Source organism: Oncorhynchus kisutch, linkage group LG15 (assembly GCF_002021735.2).
Source record: "Oncorhynchus kisutch isolate 150728-3 linkage group LG15, Okis_V2, whole genome shotgun sequence".
In the NCBI taxonomy this organism is placed as follows: domain Eukaryota; kingdom Metazoa; phylum Chordata; class Actinopteri; order Salmoniformes; family Salmonidae; genus Oncorhynchus; species Oncorhynchus kisutch.
The window spans coordinates 73570467-73588994 of record NC_034188.2 but is presented as its reverse complement, the minus strand read 5'-3'; the positions used below and the strand labels follow the sequence as shown (position 1 = coordinate 73588994).

General features: G+C 45.8%; 1 protein-coding gene across 3 annotated transcripts in view; it reads right to left on the bottom strand.

Moving 5' to 3' along the window:
* Positions 1 to 18528, bottom strand: part of LOC109904879 (chloride channel protein 2-like) — a 197085-nt gene that overhangs the window by 60980 nt on the left and 117577 nt on the right. For all 3 annotated transcript variants that reach the window (XM_031791067.1, XM_031791069.1, XM_031791068.1), the window contains 6 exons: positions 15669 to 15747; positions 13911 to 14036; positions 10429 to 10513; positions 6090 to 6191; positions 5593 to 5677; positions 4862 to 5017 (listed from right to left, as the gene is read on the bottom strand). In XM_031791067.1, coding sequence (XP_031646927.1) covers positions 4862 to 5017; positions 5593 to 5677; positions 6090 to 6191; positions 10429 to 10513; positions 13911 to 14036; positions 15669 to 15747 — 633 coding nt within the window. The remainder of the gene's footprint in view (positions 1 to 4861; positions 5018 to 5592; positions 5678 to 6089; positions 6192 to 10428; positions 10514 to 13910; positions 14037 to 15668; positions 15748 to 18528) is intronic.

Sequence of the window (18528 nt, the reverse complement as noted above, 5' to 3'; positions counted from 1 at the left end):
GAATTGGATCCTTTGTTCGTACCCTCCAAGGCGATTGAGCTTATCCCAGAGGCTGCTCTAAGATACCGCCGGTGAAGAAGAGGTATTCTGAGTGGACTTGTTGTCCGAATCAGGAGGCTAGCACACCATACACAGCTTCCGAGTATATTACTCGCTAATGTTCAGTCCCTGGACAATAAAGTAGACGAGCTCAGGGTGAGAATCTTCTTCCAGAGAGACATTAACATACCTCTCTTCCGGATATACTGTCCCGCCCATACAGTAGGATGGGACCGCAGGCAGGGCAGCTATTCATTGCACAGCTAGGAATAAAGAACTCTCCAGGAAGAAGAAAGGCGGAGGTGTATATATCATGATTAAATACTCAAGGTGTGATTGTGATAATATATAGAAACTCAAGTCCTTTTGTTCACCCAACCTAGAATACCTCACAATCAAATGCCGACCGTATTACCTCCCAATTGAATTCTATTTGGTTATCATCACAGCCGTGTATATTCCCGCGTAGGCCGATGCCACGATGGCTCCCAAGGAGCTACACTGGACTTTGTGCAAACTGGAAACTGAATAATCTGACGCCGCTTTTATTGTAGCTAGGGACTTTAACAAAGCAAATCTGAAGAAAATGCTACCGATGTTCTATCAACATATTGCCCGCAGTACTCGCGCTTTAAAAACTCTAGACCATTGTTACTCTCGCTTCCGAGATGGGTACAAGGCACTCCCCCGCGCTCCCTTAGGCAAATCAGATCATTACTAATTTTTGCTCCTCTCTTCCTATAGGCAGAAATTCAAACAGGAAGTACCCATGCTAAGTTCTTATCGACGCTGGCCTGACCAATCAGAACCCATGCTTCAAGATTGTTTTGATCACCTGGACTGGGATATGTTCCGGGTTATCTATGAGAAACACTATGACGTATACACTGACACGATGACTGAGTTCATCAGGAAGTGCATAGGGGATGTCTAACCATGGCTAGATTGCAGCATTTGCGCAAAACTGAAAGCACGAAACACTGCATTTAACCACAGCAAGGTGACTGGGAATATGATTAAATACAAACAGTCCAGTTATGTCCTTCGTAAGGCAATCAAACAGGCAAAATCTTAGTACAGAGACAAAGTGGAGTCGCATTTTAAACGGCTCAGACACAAGATGTATGTGGCAGGGACTCCAGACAATCACAGATTACAAAGGGAAAACCAGCCATGACCCGGACACCTATGTCTTGCTCCCGGACAAGCTAAACCCTTCTTCACCCGCTTTGAGGATAACACAGTGCCACCGACGTGGGCCGCTCCCAAGGATTGTGAGCTCTCGTTCTCCATGGCCGACACAAGTACGTTTTTTTACATGTTTTAGTTATCCGTTATTTTACCAGGTAAGTTGACTGAGAACACGTTCTCATTTACAGCAACGACCTGCGGAATAGTTACAGGGGAGAGGAGGGGGATGAATGAGCCAATTGTAAACTGGGGATTATTAGGTGACCATGATGGTTTGAGGGACAGATTGGGAATTTAGCCAGGACACCGGGGTTAACACTCCTCCTCTTACGATAAGTGCCATGGGATTTCTAATGACCTCAGAGAGTCAGGACACCCGTTTAACGTCCCATCCGAAAGACGGCACCCTACACAGGGCAGTGTCCCCAATCATTGCCCTGGGGCATTGGGATATTTTTTAGACCAGAGGAAAAAGTGCCTCCTACTGGCCCTCCAACACCACTTCCAGCAGCATCTGGTCTCCCATCCAGGAATTGACCAGGACCAACCCTGCTTAGCTTCAGAAACAAGCCAGCAGTGGTATGCAGGGTGGTATGCTGCTGATATTTAAGTGTGGTAATAACCCTTGCAAAGCTGCCGGCCCAGACAGCATCTCAGACTGTATGGATATATTCAATCTCTCCATGCAGGGCTCTCGAGAGGGTGGTGTTGACGATCAGTGCAGTGGAGGTATTGTTGCCCACTTTCACCAACTGGGAGGCAGCCCGTCAGGAAGTCCAGGACCCAGTTGCATAGGGTGGGGCTCAGACCCAGGGCCCCGAGCTTAAGGGGTACTATGGTGTGGAAGACTGAGGGGTAGTCAATGAACAGCATTCTTACATAGGTATTCCTCTTGTCCAGATGGGATAGGGCAGTGTGCAGTGCGATGGCGAATGGATCTATTGGGGCGGTAAGCAAATTGAAGTGGGTCTAGGGTGTCGGGTAAGTTGGAGGCGATAAGATCCTTGACTTGTCTCCCAAAGCACTTCATGATGACAGAAGTGTGTGCTATGGGGTGATAGTCATTTAGTTCAATTACCTTTGCTTTTTCGGGAACAGGAACAATGGTGGACATCTTGAAGCATGTGGGGACAACAGACTAGGATAGGGAGAGATTGAATATGTCCATAAACACTCCAGCCAGCTGGTCTGCGTATGCTCTGAGGATGTGGCTAGGGATGCCGTCTGGGCCGGCAGCCTTGCGAGGGTTAACACGCTTAAACGTCTTAACCTGAAGAGTGACTATAACCTGAAGAGAACTCTCTTGGGAGGTAATACGGTCGGCATTTGATTTAGAATTATCCTAGGTCGGGTGAACAAAAGGACTTCCTGTATGTTATTACAATCACACCAAGAGTAGCTAATCATGAAACATCTCGGGTAGAGATATTTATTCCTGTCTGCGTGATGAACTGAGAAGCCAACTGACTGTACGCACTCAGACAGTATATCCCGAGAGAGTCATGCCGCTTCGGAAGGAAATCCTCGCCCTGACCTCGTCAACTTTATTATTATTATTGAACTTTAGCAAGTAATATACTGGGAAGCGGAGGGTGGTGTGCGCATCTCCTGAGTCAGACTAAAAATCCACTCTGAGTACCCCCTTTTCCGCCGGCGGTGTCCTGGAACAGCCTCGGGAATGAGTTCAATGGCCCTGGGGGTACGAACAAAGAATCTGATTCGGGAAAGTCGTATTCCTAGTCGTAATGCTGGTGAGTTACCGGCACTCTGATATCCAAAAGTTCTTCCTGGCTGTATGTAATAACACAAAACATTTCCTGGGCTAATAATGTAATAACACATTAAACAACATAATACTGAAAAGTTTCCTAAGAGCTAGAAACACGGCAGCCCTATCCATTGGCACCATTTTATACCATTTGTGTTTGACAGAACCAGAGGACAGTCTATTGCCCGGGCCCCTAGGGGAAGGCCATACTCTTATTCCCACTCCAATTACTGGGCTGCCACCACCCTCCAACAGAGGACTGGAGAACGACTGCAAAAAACCTATTGGGGTCAAAAAGTTGTCTCAATGCAGTGTGATAGCTAAAAACGGTCAGTCTGCGATAGAGAAGACATCCTATGAGTCATATCATAGAGAGAATCAATCCATAGAAAGTCTGTCTGTCTGTGTCTGTCTACTAAATGTTTGGTCCATTTGCATAGTGTGGGAGAAACAAACTACCACTCTGGGCGCTTTAAACTACACCATGTAATTAGACATTAAATGACCCCCCCCCCCCCCCGAGGAACTGGTCTGGCCAAGTTGCGAGTGACGTTGGAGGATAGAACAGTACCATCAGAGGGGTAATTTAGAGTTGTCACGATCGTGTGGAGAGACCGACCAAGGCGCAGCGTGATTGGAGTTCCACATCTTTATTTTTAGTGAAACAAACCAGGAAACAAACAACGACCGTGCAGTACTGCGGTGCAACATGCACTAACTCTAAAACAATATCCTACAAAGCAGGTGGGAACAGGGAACCCTTAAGTATGATCCTCAATTAGAGACAACGAACATCAGCTGCATCAGCTGCCTCTAATTGGGAACCATACCAAGAGCACCAACATATAACCTAGAACACCCCCTAGTCACGCCCTGGCGTGACAAGAGTAGAGTAGATTGGTCTCACTGTGTTCCAAAAAGTATAATGACATTTTCTTTTCAGATTATTTGAGATGAAGTACAGAAGGCAACAAAAGAAAGTGAGCTAGGATAAGGAGAGAGCGAAGGAGAGAAAGAGAAAGTGTATAGAGTATTTATCTTCCATTACAGCAGGATCATCACACTCAATATCTAATGCTTATATAACTTTTATCCACCCACTTTTGTCTCTCTATCCCTCTGTGGTTCCTTGTTTCTCTCTCTATCCAGGGACTTTAAATGCATTACACAGCCTATTGTCTCTCTCACACACACACGACACAGCGAGCGAACAAGATTACCAAACAGCAGTTCTGCGGTTCTCTTTTAAAAGGGGACATTTCATTTGAGCTGCTAGAACCTACACAAAGGTTACATAAAAACCTAATCAAATCCCAACAAGGTAATAACCTGATGCTTCACCTGCCCTCATATTACACTGGGCTGGGTCTCAATACTCCACAAGCCTAACCCTCATTTAACACTGGGTTGGGTCTCAATACTCCAAAACCCTGACCCTCATAACACTGGGCTGGGTCTCAATACTCCACAAGCCTAACCCTCATTTAACACTGGGCTGGGTCTCAATACTCCAAAACCCTAACCCTCATAACACTGGGATGGGTCTCAATACACCACAAGCCTAACCCTCATATAAAACTGGGATGGGTCTCAATTCGCCGGAAGCCGTATCCTCATATAACACTGAGCTGGGTCTAAATTCTCCACAACGGCCTCCTCTCCTTTCATTTAAATGAATGGACAGGATCCTGCTGTATTACCTTCACCTGTCATGTCAATGGGAAGAACGTTACTTCAGACTATTGAGACACGCCACATGTAGTGGGAAGGGAGTAAAGTAACAGGGAATTAAACAAATAATAGGTGATTATAAAGAAAAGGAGATGAGAACAAAGTGGATGATGATGATGATGGTGTGCCTACCTTCATTACGATGAAGAGGACGAGGGTGACAAAGACATTGACCTGGGGGTGATTCCAGGCCTGGGAGTTGCCGATGTAGTCAAACCCCTCGGCTATGCCCTGCTTAGCCCATGTCCGGTTGTCTAGCAACGTCACCAGGGACTCCTTCTGGGTCAGCTGCATGGGGGAAACAGGAAGTGACAACATAACAGACAGACAGAGGGCTAAAGTCAACAGACATTTTTTTTTATATATATATCCCATATTGGTCCCTAGCTCCTAACCCAAAGCATTTAAGTAGATCTGAAAGGATTGGATAGGTATAAGCAACACATCAAGAATTCATCCTAGCCTTTCAGAGGGAAAGGAGAAGCGATTACATTAGTGCTATCCCAATCTACATGAAGTGCCACGGGGTAGGTGCTAGGAGGTGTTTTGAAATTGGGTACAACACATCCATTTTATTAGGAAGACCATTATGGAAAGCATTTTCAATTTAGGCAATGGATGTGATGATTTAATTTGAAGTGGTTTGGCTTAAGGCTTGTGAAGCTGAGTGGGGGTCTAGAAGACAGTGTGTAGTTGTGTGTGATGCTGTAGCTAGACTTTAGGGAGCAACAGAATCAACAGCTTATTGTAGCAGAAATAGACCAAGAGTCTGACACCCTCTCATTACAGAGACAGAAAGAGGAGAGGGTGGGAGGTAGACTCTGCCTCTATGTAAAGAAGTAAAACAACTGAGTGGAACTAACCTTGCCTGCCATGAACTGTCCGAAGCCGGGGGGAAATGTTAGCGTAGACACCAGCAGAGTGACCAGGGCTGGATACAGCAGACGCCTGAGAGAAGAGGCACGAGGGAAGGAGGGGGAGAGGAGGAGAAAGCAAAAGGGTGTTTAGTCATTACTGTTTACTCTTCAAAACCAAACTGTCCCCAAAACCTTCCCATGGCTGAGTGATGTACAGAACATTACATTCATTTAGAAATCTGAGGATAGTTAATTAATCAGTCTGATAGGGAGATGAGTAAACACCATTCATTAATAAACACTTGTCAAGATGAATGTCTTCATTTTTCTCTGCTGTGGAGAGATCTGCATCAATAGAGCTGATTTCACAGAGTAATCTATCTAGTTGTGCGCTAGTGTGTGCGTGCATGTGTGCGCTAGTGTGTTTGTGGGACACTAGGATACAGGGACTATCTGGGACCCAGTAGGGGCTTCTGTCTGACATTGATGACATCATGACTTACTTCTTCATGAGGAACTTGTTGATGGTCTTCTGTTTCCTGATGAACTGGACTATCAGTCTGTTCAGGTAGACAAACAATGCACCGCCAAAACCACTGGCAATACTGAGGAGAGAGGAGGAGGGTAGAGGAGGGAGGGTTGAGAGAGGAATGGGAGGGAATTGGGGGCAATGGAGAGAAGAGGGACAGGGAGATAAAATTAAGAAAATGTAGGTGGAGAAAGAGAGAGGGACAGGTTTACATGTATATATGTTTGTGTTTTAAGTAAGTACCAAGTATGCGTCCACTTTGTGTAACTGTCAGTAGGCAAAAGAGACAGTTTCTCCAGCCACCAGAATCAAGCAAAGCCCTTTGAAAAGTACTTTCCAAAGTTCCCCCTCAGCTACAGCCAAGTATATGAATGCTCATAAATTCATGTTCCTGCATAATGAATTCTGTCAAATACTCCTGAATAAATGATGAATGGATGAGGGAGAATCATTTCTACATGTTTTAAAGCTATTCTCTGAAACGTGTGTGTGCGTGTGTGTGTGTGTATGTATAAGTGTGTGTGTGTGTGTTTGTGTCGCAGGAGCTTGGTGGCACGTTAATTGGGGAGGACAGGCTCGTGGTAAAGGCTGGAGCAGAATCAGTGGAATGGTATCAAATACATGGTTTGATGCCATTCCATTTCTCCGTTCCAGCCTCAGCCATGCTGAGGGGAGCCGTCCTCCCCTCAGCAGCCTCCACTGGTTTGTGTGTATGTGTGTGTGTGCACGTGTGCACGTATGTATATCTCAGAACACCACATCTGAGTACCAGTGAAAGTTTGAAACATAAATCCAGAGGCTAGAAGGGGTTTACTACACAAAGGTCTTCCCCAGCTAGCATGTAGCAGAGACGACAAATTCCCCCCCTCTCTCTCCCTGTCCGAGTTAACTGAAACACTGACCGACTTTCCCCATAAGACATCAAGGCATTGGCAAGGGAGAGGATACTGAAATACACACATAAAGGGTCTTGCGTACAGACACACACACAAACTCTGTTCTCCAGAGGGAGCGTTTTGTTAGATTATGAGTTAAAGCTTCACTGCTCAGATCACGAGAGGGAGGACATCCACCAGACAAAAAGGAGAAAAGAGGAGAAAAAAAGAGGGATTTTCTTCTCTTTGGGAGCACACGCAGAGTTAAGTAGTAGATGGCTGTTCTTTCTTCTGAGATGGAGAAAGAGAGAGAGAGAGACGAGAGAGAGAGAGGCTCTGGTCTAATTCAGTTATGTGGTAAGCCCAGAGGCTACGCTACTACGGTAACAGCAAGCTAAAATAAGATGTCCTAAATGCACCACCTCGCTGGCTGAATAATCAATGTTAGGTGACTAACGTCAGGAGGCTATCCTCCTGAACACTCACACCAGCTTTCACCTGCTAACAGAGGCAACGTAGGGCTCACTGACTAACATAGGCAACATAGCACTCACTGGCTAACAGAGGCAATGTAGGGCTCACTGGCTAACAGAGGCAACGTAGGTCTCACTGGCTAACAGAGGCAACGTAGGGCTCACTGGCTAACAGAGGCAACGTAGTGCTCACTGGCTAACAGAGGCAACGTAGGGCTCACTGGCTAACAGAGGCAACGTAGGGTTCACTGGCTAACAGAGGCAACGTAGGGCTCACTGGCTAACAGAGGCAACGTAGGGCTCACTGGCTAACAGAGGCAACGTAGCGCTCACTGGCTAACAGAGGCAACGTAGGGCTCACTGGCTAACAGAGGCAACGTAGCGCTCACTGGCTAACAGAGGCAACGTAGCGCTCACTGGCTAACAGAGGCAATGTAGGGCTCACTGGCTAACAGAGGCAATGTAGGGCTCACTGGCTAACAGAGGCAACGTAGGGCTCACTGGCTAACAGAGGCAACGTAGGGCTCACTGGCTAACATAGGCAACATAGCACTCACTGGCTAACAGAGGCAATGTAGGGCTCACTGGCTAACAGATGCAACATAGGGCTCACTGGCTAACAGAGGCAACGTAGCGCTCACTGGCTAACAGAGGCAACGTAGCGCTCACTGGCTAACAGAGGCAACGTAGGGCTCACTGGCTAACAGAGGCAACGTAGCGCTCACTGGCTAACAGAGGCAACGTAGCGCTCACTGGCTAACAGAGGCAACGTAGGGCTCACTGGCTAACAGAGGCAACGTAGGGCTCACTGGCTAACATAGGCAACATAGCACTCACTGCCTAACAGAGGCAATGTAGGGCTCACTGGCTAACAGAGGCAACGTAGCGCTCACTGGCTAACAGAGGCAACGTAGGGCTCACTGGCTAACAGAGGCAACGTAGGGCTCACTGGCTAACATAGGCAACATAGCACTCACTGCCTAACAGAGGCAATGTAGGGCTCACTGGCTAACAGAGGCAACGTAGGGCTCACTGGCTAACAGAGGCAACGTAGCGCTCACTGGCTAACAGAGGCAACGTAGCGCTCACTGGCTAACAGAGGCAACGTAGGGCTCACTGGCTAACAGAGGCAACGTAGGGCTCACTGGCTAACATAGGCAACATAGCACTCACTGCCTAACAGAGGCAATGTAGGGCTCACTGGCTAACAGAGGCAACGTAGGGCTCACTGGCTAACAGAGGCAACGTAGCGCTCACTGGCTAACAGAGGCAACGTAGGGCTCACTGGCTAACAGAGGCAACGTAGGGCTCACTGGCTAACAGAGGCAACGTAGGGCTCACTGGCTAACAGATGCAACGTAGGGCTCACTGGCTAACAGAGGCAACGTAGCGCTCACTGGCTAACAGAGGCAACGTAGCGCTCACTGGCTAACAGAGGCAACGTAGGGCTCACTGGCTAACAGAGGCAACGTAGCGCTCACTGGCTAACAGAGGCAACGTAGGGCTCACTGGCTAACATAGGCAACATAGCACTCACTGGCTAACAGAGGCAATGTAGGGCTCACTGGCTAACAGAGGCAATGTAGGGCTCACTGGCTAACAGATGCAACATAGGGCTCACTGGCTAACAGAGGCAACGTAGCGCTCACTGGCTAACAGAGGCAACGTAGCGCTCACTGGCTAACAGAGGCAACGTAGGGCTCACTGGCTAACAGAGGCAACGTAGCGCTCACTGGCTAACAGAGGCAACGTAGCGCTCACTGGCTAACAGAGGCAACGTAGGGCTCACTGGCTAACAGAGGCAACGTAGGGCTCACTGGCTAACATAGGCAACATAGCACTCACTGCCTAACAGAGGCAATGTAGGGCTCACTGGCTAACAGAGGCAACGTAGGGCTCACTGGCTAACAGAGGCAACGTAGCGCTCACTGGCTAACAGAGGCAACGTAGGGCTCACTGGCTAACAGAGGCAACGTAGGGCTCACTGGCTAACAGAGGCAACGTAGGGCTCACTGGCTAACAGATGCAACGTAGGGCTCACTGGCTAACAGAGGCAACGTAGCGCTCACTGGCTAACAGAGGCAACGTAGCGCTCACTGGCTAACAGAGGCAACGTAGGGCTCACTGGCTAACAGAGGCAACGTAGCGCTCACTGGCTAACAGAGGCAACGTAGCGCTCACTGGCTAACAGAGGCAACGTAGGGCTCACTGGCTAACAGAGGCAATGTAGGGCTCACTGGCTAACAGAGGCAACGTAGGGCTCACTGGCTAACAGAGGCAACGTAGGGCTCACTGGCTAACATAGGCAACATAGCACTCACTGGCTAACAGAGGCAATGTAGGGCTCACTGGCTAACAGAGGCAATGTAGGGCTCACTGGCTAACAGATGCAACATAGGGCTCACTGGCTAACAGAGGCAACGTAGCGCTCACTGGCTAACAGAGGCAACGTAGCGCTCACTGGCTAACAGAGGCAACGTAGGGCTCACTGGCTAACAGAGGCAACGTAGCGCTCACTGGCTAACAGAGGCAACGTAGCGCTCACTGGCTAACAGAGGCAACGTAGGGCTCACTGGCTAACAGAGGCAACGTAGGGCTCACTGGCTAACATAGGCAACATAGCACTCACTGCCTAACAGAGGCAATGTAGGGCTCACTGGCTAACAGAGGCAACGTAGGGCTCACTGGCTAACAGAGGCAACGTAGCGCTCACTGGCTAACAGAGGCAACGTAGGGCTCACTGGCTAACAGAGGCAACGTAGGGCTCACTGGCTAACAGAGGCAACGTAGGGCTCACTGGCTAACAGATGCAACGTAGGGCTCACTGGCTAACAGAGGCAACGTAGCACTCACTGGCTAACAGAGGCAATGTAGGGCTCACTGACTAACAGAGGCAACGTAGGGCTCACTGGCTAACAGAGGCAACGTACGGCTCACTAGCTAATTGAAGACAACTTAGACTCACCCAATGACAGCGAAGGCTGGGAGCTCCTGGAGGTCAAAGGGGAAGTCCAGACGGAAACGGGTTTTAAACAGAGCTGTGATGGTCTCTGTGTAGGACGGAGGGAGGGAGTGAGGGATGGAGAGAGAGTGATTCATCATTATCAAAATGCTTTTAAGGGGCTATATACAGTACAGACCTTACATCAATGATTGCATGTGCCAATATACAGTATACTGTATGGGTTGTTCCACGAAATGAGTGCTTATTGCATCCCGTTGATATTTGAAATGAAATTGTGCACCAATACTGATTTTTAAAAGCCTTTTAATATTTAATGAGGAGCCCTTTAATATAGACCACATGGATAGTGGCGCCATTGTAAATAAGAATTTCCTTTTAATTAACTGACCTGCTTAGTTAAATAAATCAGATTTCTTTATATGAATAAAAACTTGCTAAAGTGCTAAAATTCTGCATTTTAACATGTTCCTCTGTGCACCCTCTGATTTTAACATGTTCCTCTGTGCACCCTCTGATTTTAACATGTTCCTTGTGCACCCTCTGATTTTAACATGTTCCTCTGTGCACCCTCTGATTTTAACATGTTCCTCTGTGCACCCTCTGATTTTAACATGTTCCTCTGTGCACCCTCTGATTTTAACATGTTCCTCTGTGCACCCTCTGATTTTAACATGTTCCTCTGTGCACCCTCTGATTTTAACATGTTCCTCTGTGCACCCTCTGATTTTAACATGTTCCTCTGTGCACCCTCTGATTTTAACATGTTCCTCTGTGCACCCTCTGATTTTAACATGTTCCTCTGTGCACCCTCTGATTTTAACATGTTCCTCTGTGCACCCTCTGATTTTAACATGTTCCTCTGTGCACCCTCTGACTTCATGGAAGATTTTAACATGTTCCTCTGTGCACCCTCTGATTTTAACATGTTCCTCTGTGCACCCTCTGACTTCATGGAAGATTTTAACATGTTCCTCTGTGCACCCTCTGACTTCATGGAAGATTTGAACATGTTCCTCTGTGCACCCTCTGACTTCTATGAAGATTTGAACATGTTCCTCTGTGCACCCTCTGACTTCTAGGAAGATTTGAACATGTTCCTCTGTGCACCCTCTGACTTCTATGAAGATTTCAACATGTTCCTCTGTGCACCCTCTGATTTCTATGAAGATTTTAACATGTTCCTCTGTGCACCCTCTGATTTTAACCCACTTAACCCCTACGTTTTCCCCATTATTGTAAAGCCCTGGTTATGCTGTTGCTTTGACAAAGTCATTTCTGAACTGAAAAATTCAACATAAAATGTTGGTGTAAAAGCAGGAGAGCTGGCTGAACTATTTTTGACCATTTTCTGGTGTTTTGAGGTGGAAAAGTGAGCGGGTCGAGCATAACACGTCAACCTGTTACCCATTGATAGACAGGGTAGAAATCTTTACAGATTGTGAAGCTTGCACTCAAGTGCCTCTTGCTGTTACACACACGTTTCCATTCCCCATTTCACAAGGGGATTAATGGCCAATGTAACATTCCTGCTACTTTATTTGACCCTTGATAGTCATTTTTAATTTAACCTACTCAGATGGGAAAACTTGTTTGTTAAAATTCTGTGAATTCCAAAGTTATTTTCACACATCTCAAAAGGCACCGAATTAGTGGAATGACCCATATACACTTAACAAAAATAAAACCCAACATTTTACTGAGTTACAGTTCATATTGGGAAATCGGTCAATTGAAATAAATTAATTAGGCCCTAATCTATGGATTTCACATGACTGGGAATACAGATATGCATCTGTTGGTCACAGATACCTTAAAAAAAAAGGTAGGAGTGTGGATCAGAAAACCAGTCAGTATCTGGTGTGACCACCATTTGCCTCATGCTACACGACACATCTCCTATGCTGTTGATTGTTTCCTGTTCTACTCCTTTGCTGGATATTGGTGGGAACTGGAACACGCTGTCGTACACGTAGATCCAGAGTATCCCAAACATACTCTATGGGTGACATGTCTGGTGAGTATGCAGGCTGTGTATTATCATGCTGAAACTTTAGGTGATTGCGGCGGATGAATGGCACGACAATGGGCCTCAGGATCTCGTCCCGGTATCGCTGTGCCATCATTTAAATGCAATTGTGTCCGTTGTCCATAGCTTATGCCTGCCCATACCATAACCCCACCTCCACCATGGGGCACTCTGTTCACAACGTTAACATCAGCAAACCGCTCACCCACACAACGCCATACACGCTTTCTGCCATCTGCCCAGTGCAGTTGAAACCGGGATTCATCAATAAAGAGCACACTTCTGTGAGAGAGAAATGAACATGTTTACCTGTTTTGTTTAATATTAACAATTATACTTAACAAATAGTAAAGGGATGGTTTCCACTCCAGCTCCCTGCAGCTTGTCTGGGTATGGTCAAGGACATGGTGTTTACTCAAGATAGAGATAGCTTGAGCTGACAATTGATTTATGCCATAGAATGAGTTGGTGTTTCTGTACTGTGAGGTACAAGTTAAGAGCCCTCGTCTTGAGGGCCAAACTCTGGTTTCCATACAATGAGAACAGTCTTTACCGCAGATACTGTCTGCTGTGAATTATTCAATTCTTTCATACTAGGTCTAATCTTTTGACCCATTCCACACATCTGTTGTTTGTCATGAACATTCAGTAGGATGTAGTTTGCTATAAAATGCTGTGGTTCAAATCTGTTTGTTGGGCTCTCAATGAATCATCTAAGGGTGGTTGGTCGACCAGCTTCATTACTGCAATAATTAATCAATGTAATTAATACATTTGAAAAAAGTAATATCCTGATTGGGGATTGACCTTGTCTCTAATCATTATTAATTTGAATTACCATGACACTTCTCTAGCGTGCCAATGGTCATCGAAGGTGAGCAGTTTCTACAGTTTGTGAAGAAATTCTTCAGTTGTGCAAACCCAGTTTCATCAGACGTCTGGGTGACTGACTATGTGGAGGTCCTGGGCTGGCGTGGTTACACGTGGTTTGGAGTTGTGAGGCCGGTTGGCAGTACTACCAAATTCTCTAAAACGACATTGGAGGAGGCTAAATGGTAGAGAAATGAACATTAAATTCTCTGGTAAAAGCTCTGGTGGACATTCCTGCAGTCAGCACGCCAATTGCACGCTCCCGGAAAAAAACTTGAGGCATCTGTGGCAAAACTGTGTTTTTAGAGTGACCTTTTATTGTCCTCAGCACAATGTGTGCCTGTGTAATAATCATGCTATTTAATCAGCTTCTTGATATGCCACACCTGTCAAGTGGATGGATTATCTTGGCAAAGGAGAATTGCTCACTAACAGGGATGTAAACAAATTTGTGCACGAAATATGAGAGAAATAAGCTATTTGTAAATATGGAAAATCTCTGGGATATTTTATTTCAGCTCATGAAACAAACACTTTACATGTTGTGTTTATATCTTCATTCAGTACACATGTAGACCGGTCTTACCCTCGTCTTTATTCCACACAGCCAGGACTCTGAAGATGAAGGCACTGAAGGTAGCAGCGAAGAACCCTCTCCAGTAATTCCTCACCGCAAAGAACGTAGATGTTACCTCAATACTGAACAGCACACCTACAAAACACACACACATCAATACATTTCTCAGGAACACACAGGAACATGATCAAAGTAACTATGTGAATGGGGAAGAGCAAACCTTGCCATCTCTGACCCAGCCAGTGTATCTGTCAGTTTATCCCACAGGACACACCACCTCATTTCAAGGTGAATAATTGCGTAATATTTGGTTGAGACGTTGATCAATGAGATCACAATCTATATAGTTACCAACTCAAAAAGACTGCCAAAAGCGAGTTGAAATTTAATTGTGTTATCACTAAATCAAATCAAACCAAAATGTAAATGCACTTTAAATTCATGTTTGATGTAGTCCTATTCTTTAATGTAGATTTTTGGTTGAGATGGAGATGTGAATCCAACATATCAATTGTTGTTTTGTTGACAAACTGGAATTAAAGCCAGACTAAGTCAGTGACACAGATGGAACTCTCCTTCAACACTTTTATATTTGGGCCTCCTGAGTGGCACAGCGGTCTAAAGCACCGCAGTGCTAGAGGCGTCACTGCAGACCCGGGTTCGATCCGAGGCTGTGTCGCAGCCGGCTGCGACTGGGAGACCAATGAGGCGGCGCACAATTGGCCCAGCGCTGTCCGGGTTAGGGGAGGTTTTTGCCGGCCGGGATGTCGATGTCCTTATCCCCCTCTCTAGCGACTCCTTGTGAGGGGCCGGGCGCATGCATGCTGACTTCGGGCCGCCAGTTGTACGGTGTTTTTTCCGACACATTGGGGCGGCTGGCTTCCGGGTTATGCGAGCAGTGAGTTAAGAAGCAGTGTGGCTTGGCAGGGTCATGTTTTGAAGGACTGATGGCTCTCGACTTTCACCTCTCCCGAGTCGGTACAGGAGTTGCAGCGAAGGATATCCCGAAAAAGGGGTAAAAAGTACAATACAAATATAATAATAAAACATTTTTATATTTGGTTGAGTTGACAACCTAACTATTCAATATCACTACATTTCATTACATTTGAAATCAACCAGAGATTGAAATCATAGGCCTATGTAGTCTATTTGTTGTTGAATCCTGGGTTGAATTGAGACAATAGCTGTTGATGACTTTGCAAAATGCTATACGTTTATATAGGCCTAAATAGCATCATTGATGATATAAAGGTGATATAGCATGGTCACATTTCATTTGCTCTGTTAAACCCATCCTTTGGAATGACTTCGATAGCAACATTGAATCTATTTAGTTTTTAAGTGGAGATCTCTCAAGAATCATTCTCAGGATAGCACATTGGTAATAGTCAGTGACAATTACCATAGCTAAGGGCTAGGCTACGTTAAAACCCTGGACGGGAGACCAAGCGTAGCTGTAAATAGATACATTCTACAGTAGGTGCTGCCCAGCCTATTGTTTTTTTTCCTGATAGTGGATATAACGTCGAAGTTCTGACATTGTTTTAAAAGGTACAAATTCAACACATTTTATACAAGGTTTCTCTATGCTGAAATTTGGTTAACATGATGACAATCATGTTGAAATTCCACCCTCAAAACAGTTTATGTTGATTACTTTTTTCAAATCCAGCATAGATTCCCCGTCCGAATACGTTGACAAATTACACTGAAACAACATTGATTCAACGAGTTTGTGTCTAGTGGGATGTTGGTGTCACTCACCTCCAATAGGGGCAGCGAAACAGCAGCCGACCCCCACAGCACAAGCAGCTGCCAACATCTCAATGTTCCTCGACTCATTCTGTAAACACATACGGAGAGGCATATTTACATTTACAGACACACACACCCTATGAGGTAGGCTAGGCCGTTGTCGGGTGGATGTAGACCTAGCAGTGGAAGGAGGCATACAAGGATGTTATGTTTTTCTGTCCAAGGGGAGGTCTTTGATGTGTAAAAATGGGGAATACATAAGTGCCAAAAGTAAGCTACTACATTATTTACAAAATAATAAACAGGACGAAGAGCCATATAAACCAGATTTAAATCAATAAGTCAGCCCACTGACTTCCTCCAGGGCAGCTCTCACTAATGCCTGTTAGCAATTAGCATGCACAGCAGCAAGTATAGCCCAACGTTCCCTTGTCAGAGGTGTTGTGGATGAAATGCAGAGTTAAAATATTTTTTTTACCCATAACGCATTTCACCATGAAACAATAACAAAGCCTCCTCCCACCCGTTTCAGTAAAAAGCTGAGGGATAGGGCTGAAGAAATGTATCCACTCTCAAATTCATGGACAGAGCTATGTATGCAAGGACTGAACTAAGCTCATGAGGCACTAATAAGTACAATTCTTGAAGATTCAAATGGACACATTTAATTAATTCAGCGTTACCCCAAACTCAGTCCTGGGGACCCCAAGGGGTGCATGTTTTGGTTCAGCTGTGTAGTGCTAGGGCAAACACCAAAACATGCATCCCTTGGGGTTCCCAGGACCGAGTTTGGGAAATGCTGAGTTAAAATGTTTGCCTCCGTTTGCCTGTCACACTTACTCCGACCAGGAAATATGAAGAACCCTTCTCCACTTTAGCTTGAGTGCTAATGTGTTTATTCCTAAACATGATCACTTTGTAGGTAATATTTTAATGAACAAATGCATTGATGGAAGAGTAATTTGTGTGGAATCACAAAAAACTAAAGCTTTGGTGCCAAAACGAAGCAGCATGCTCTCATCGTTTCTCAACTATCATAGTTCCCTTTTCTCAACACTCAAAATAGCTTTCCTGCAAATATAAAACGTCTTTCATAAAACAGTTTTGATAATATTGAATTGCTTTACTTTGGTAGATGGCACAGAGAGATTGGATCTATGCCACTGCCCAAACAACCACATGGTACGGTAGAAGGTAATAAAACTTCTGCAAACACAGTATGGCATGGGACTATAGATGGATTACAGATATGTCATTTAAATAGGTGGTAGAGAGATGGGATATGGAGTTCTGGAGAGGAGGAAGTTATGGTGGATGTTCTGCCCTTCATCTCCAGCCATGCTTTACCTTGTTTCCTATGAGGCTTGGCTCCTTTAAGCAGCATGTTAGTGAAACAGAGAGGTGAGTGTGAATGTGTACTAAACACCACCACACACACACACTTGTCATTAGTATGCCATAAAATGCACCATATTCGTATACAGTACAGATACAACAGAGAGGAGGGAGAAAGAGAGAGAGGATGAGGGAAGGAGAAAGAGTCTAGAGGGAGCCGAGGGAGAGAAGGACAAGAAGATTAAGGGTGGGTGGGTGGGTGGGTGGGTGGGTGGGTAGACAGACAGACAGACAGACAGACAGACAGACAGACAGACAGACAGACAGACAGACAGACAGACAGACAGACAGACAGACAGACAGACAGACAGACAGACAGACAGACAGACAGACAGACAGACAGACAGACAGACAGACAGACAAGACAGACAGACAGACAGACAGACAGACAGACAGACAGACAGACAGACAGACAGACAGACAGACAGACAGACAGACAGACAGACAGACAGACAGACAGACAGACAGACAGACAGACAGACAGACAGACAGACAGACAGACAGACAGACAGACAGACAGACAGACAGACAGACAGACAGACAGACAGACAGACAGACAGACAGACAGACAGACAGACAGACAGACAGACAGACAGACAGACAGACAGACAGACAGACAGACAGACAGACAGACAGACAGACAGACAGACAGACAGACAGACAGACAGACAGACAGACAGACAGACAGACAGACAGACAGACAGACAGACAGACAGACAGACAGACAGACAGACAGACAGACAGACAGACAGACAGACAGACAGACAGGGGTATGTAGCAAAGGAGTTCTCCACACTTGAGGGGACTTGGGGGTTTGCTTCAAAGATTCTTCATTGCCCCTGCCCCCGTCCCTTCACAAACACACACTGACAGAGGGAACAAGGGACTCTCATCTTCAGACTACAGAGAGATGAATCAACGATTCCCTCTCTCTCATTCCCTCTGTCCCCTAAGGCCCAAGCGGAACAAACATAGTCTTTCAACTTTCTACTCTCTACTCCTTTTTGCCTGGTTGTCCGTCTTTACCTCCATCTCTCTCTCCCTTGCTTTCTTAATTTATGTATCGCTACATTTATTTATCGCTCCCTGTAGTATAGCTAGGGAGATTACACATGAGATGTCTTTAATTAGTTAGCAAATAAAATGCTAGTTTAAATATTTATTATGTGTATGTTACTTGTGTAAATATACATACTGTGTGTGTGTAAGCAAAGAAATACATATGCATTCTGGACATGTGCTCCTTCGGGACAGTCAAGACAGAAAACATTCTCTAAACTGGCAATGTGTGACATGTTTCTCTCTTCTTGGCCAAGTCTTTCCTCTGAGCTAGCCCACTAACAGGCCTGCTTTTAAACCGACGCAGACAGGAGCAGTCGATTAGGAAGGGGAACAAACAGATTGGTGTGTGTTTCTCACAGCTCCTCCTGAGCTATCACAGCTTCTTTTACCCCCATCAGAGAGAGTAGAGTGA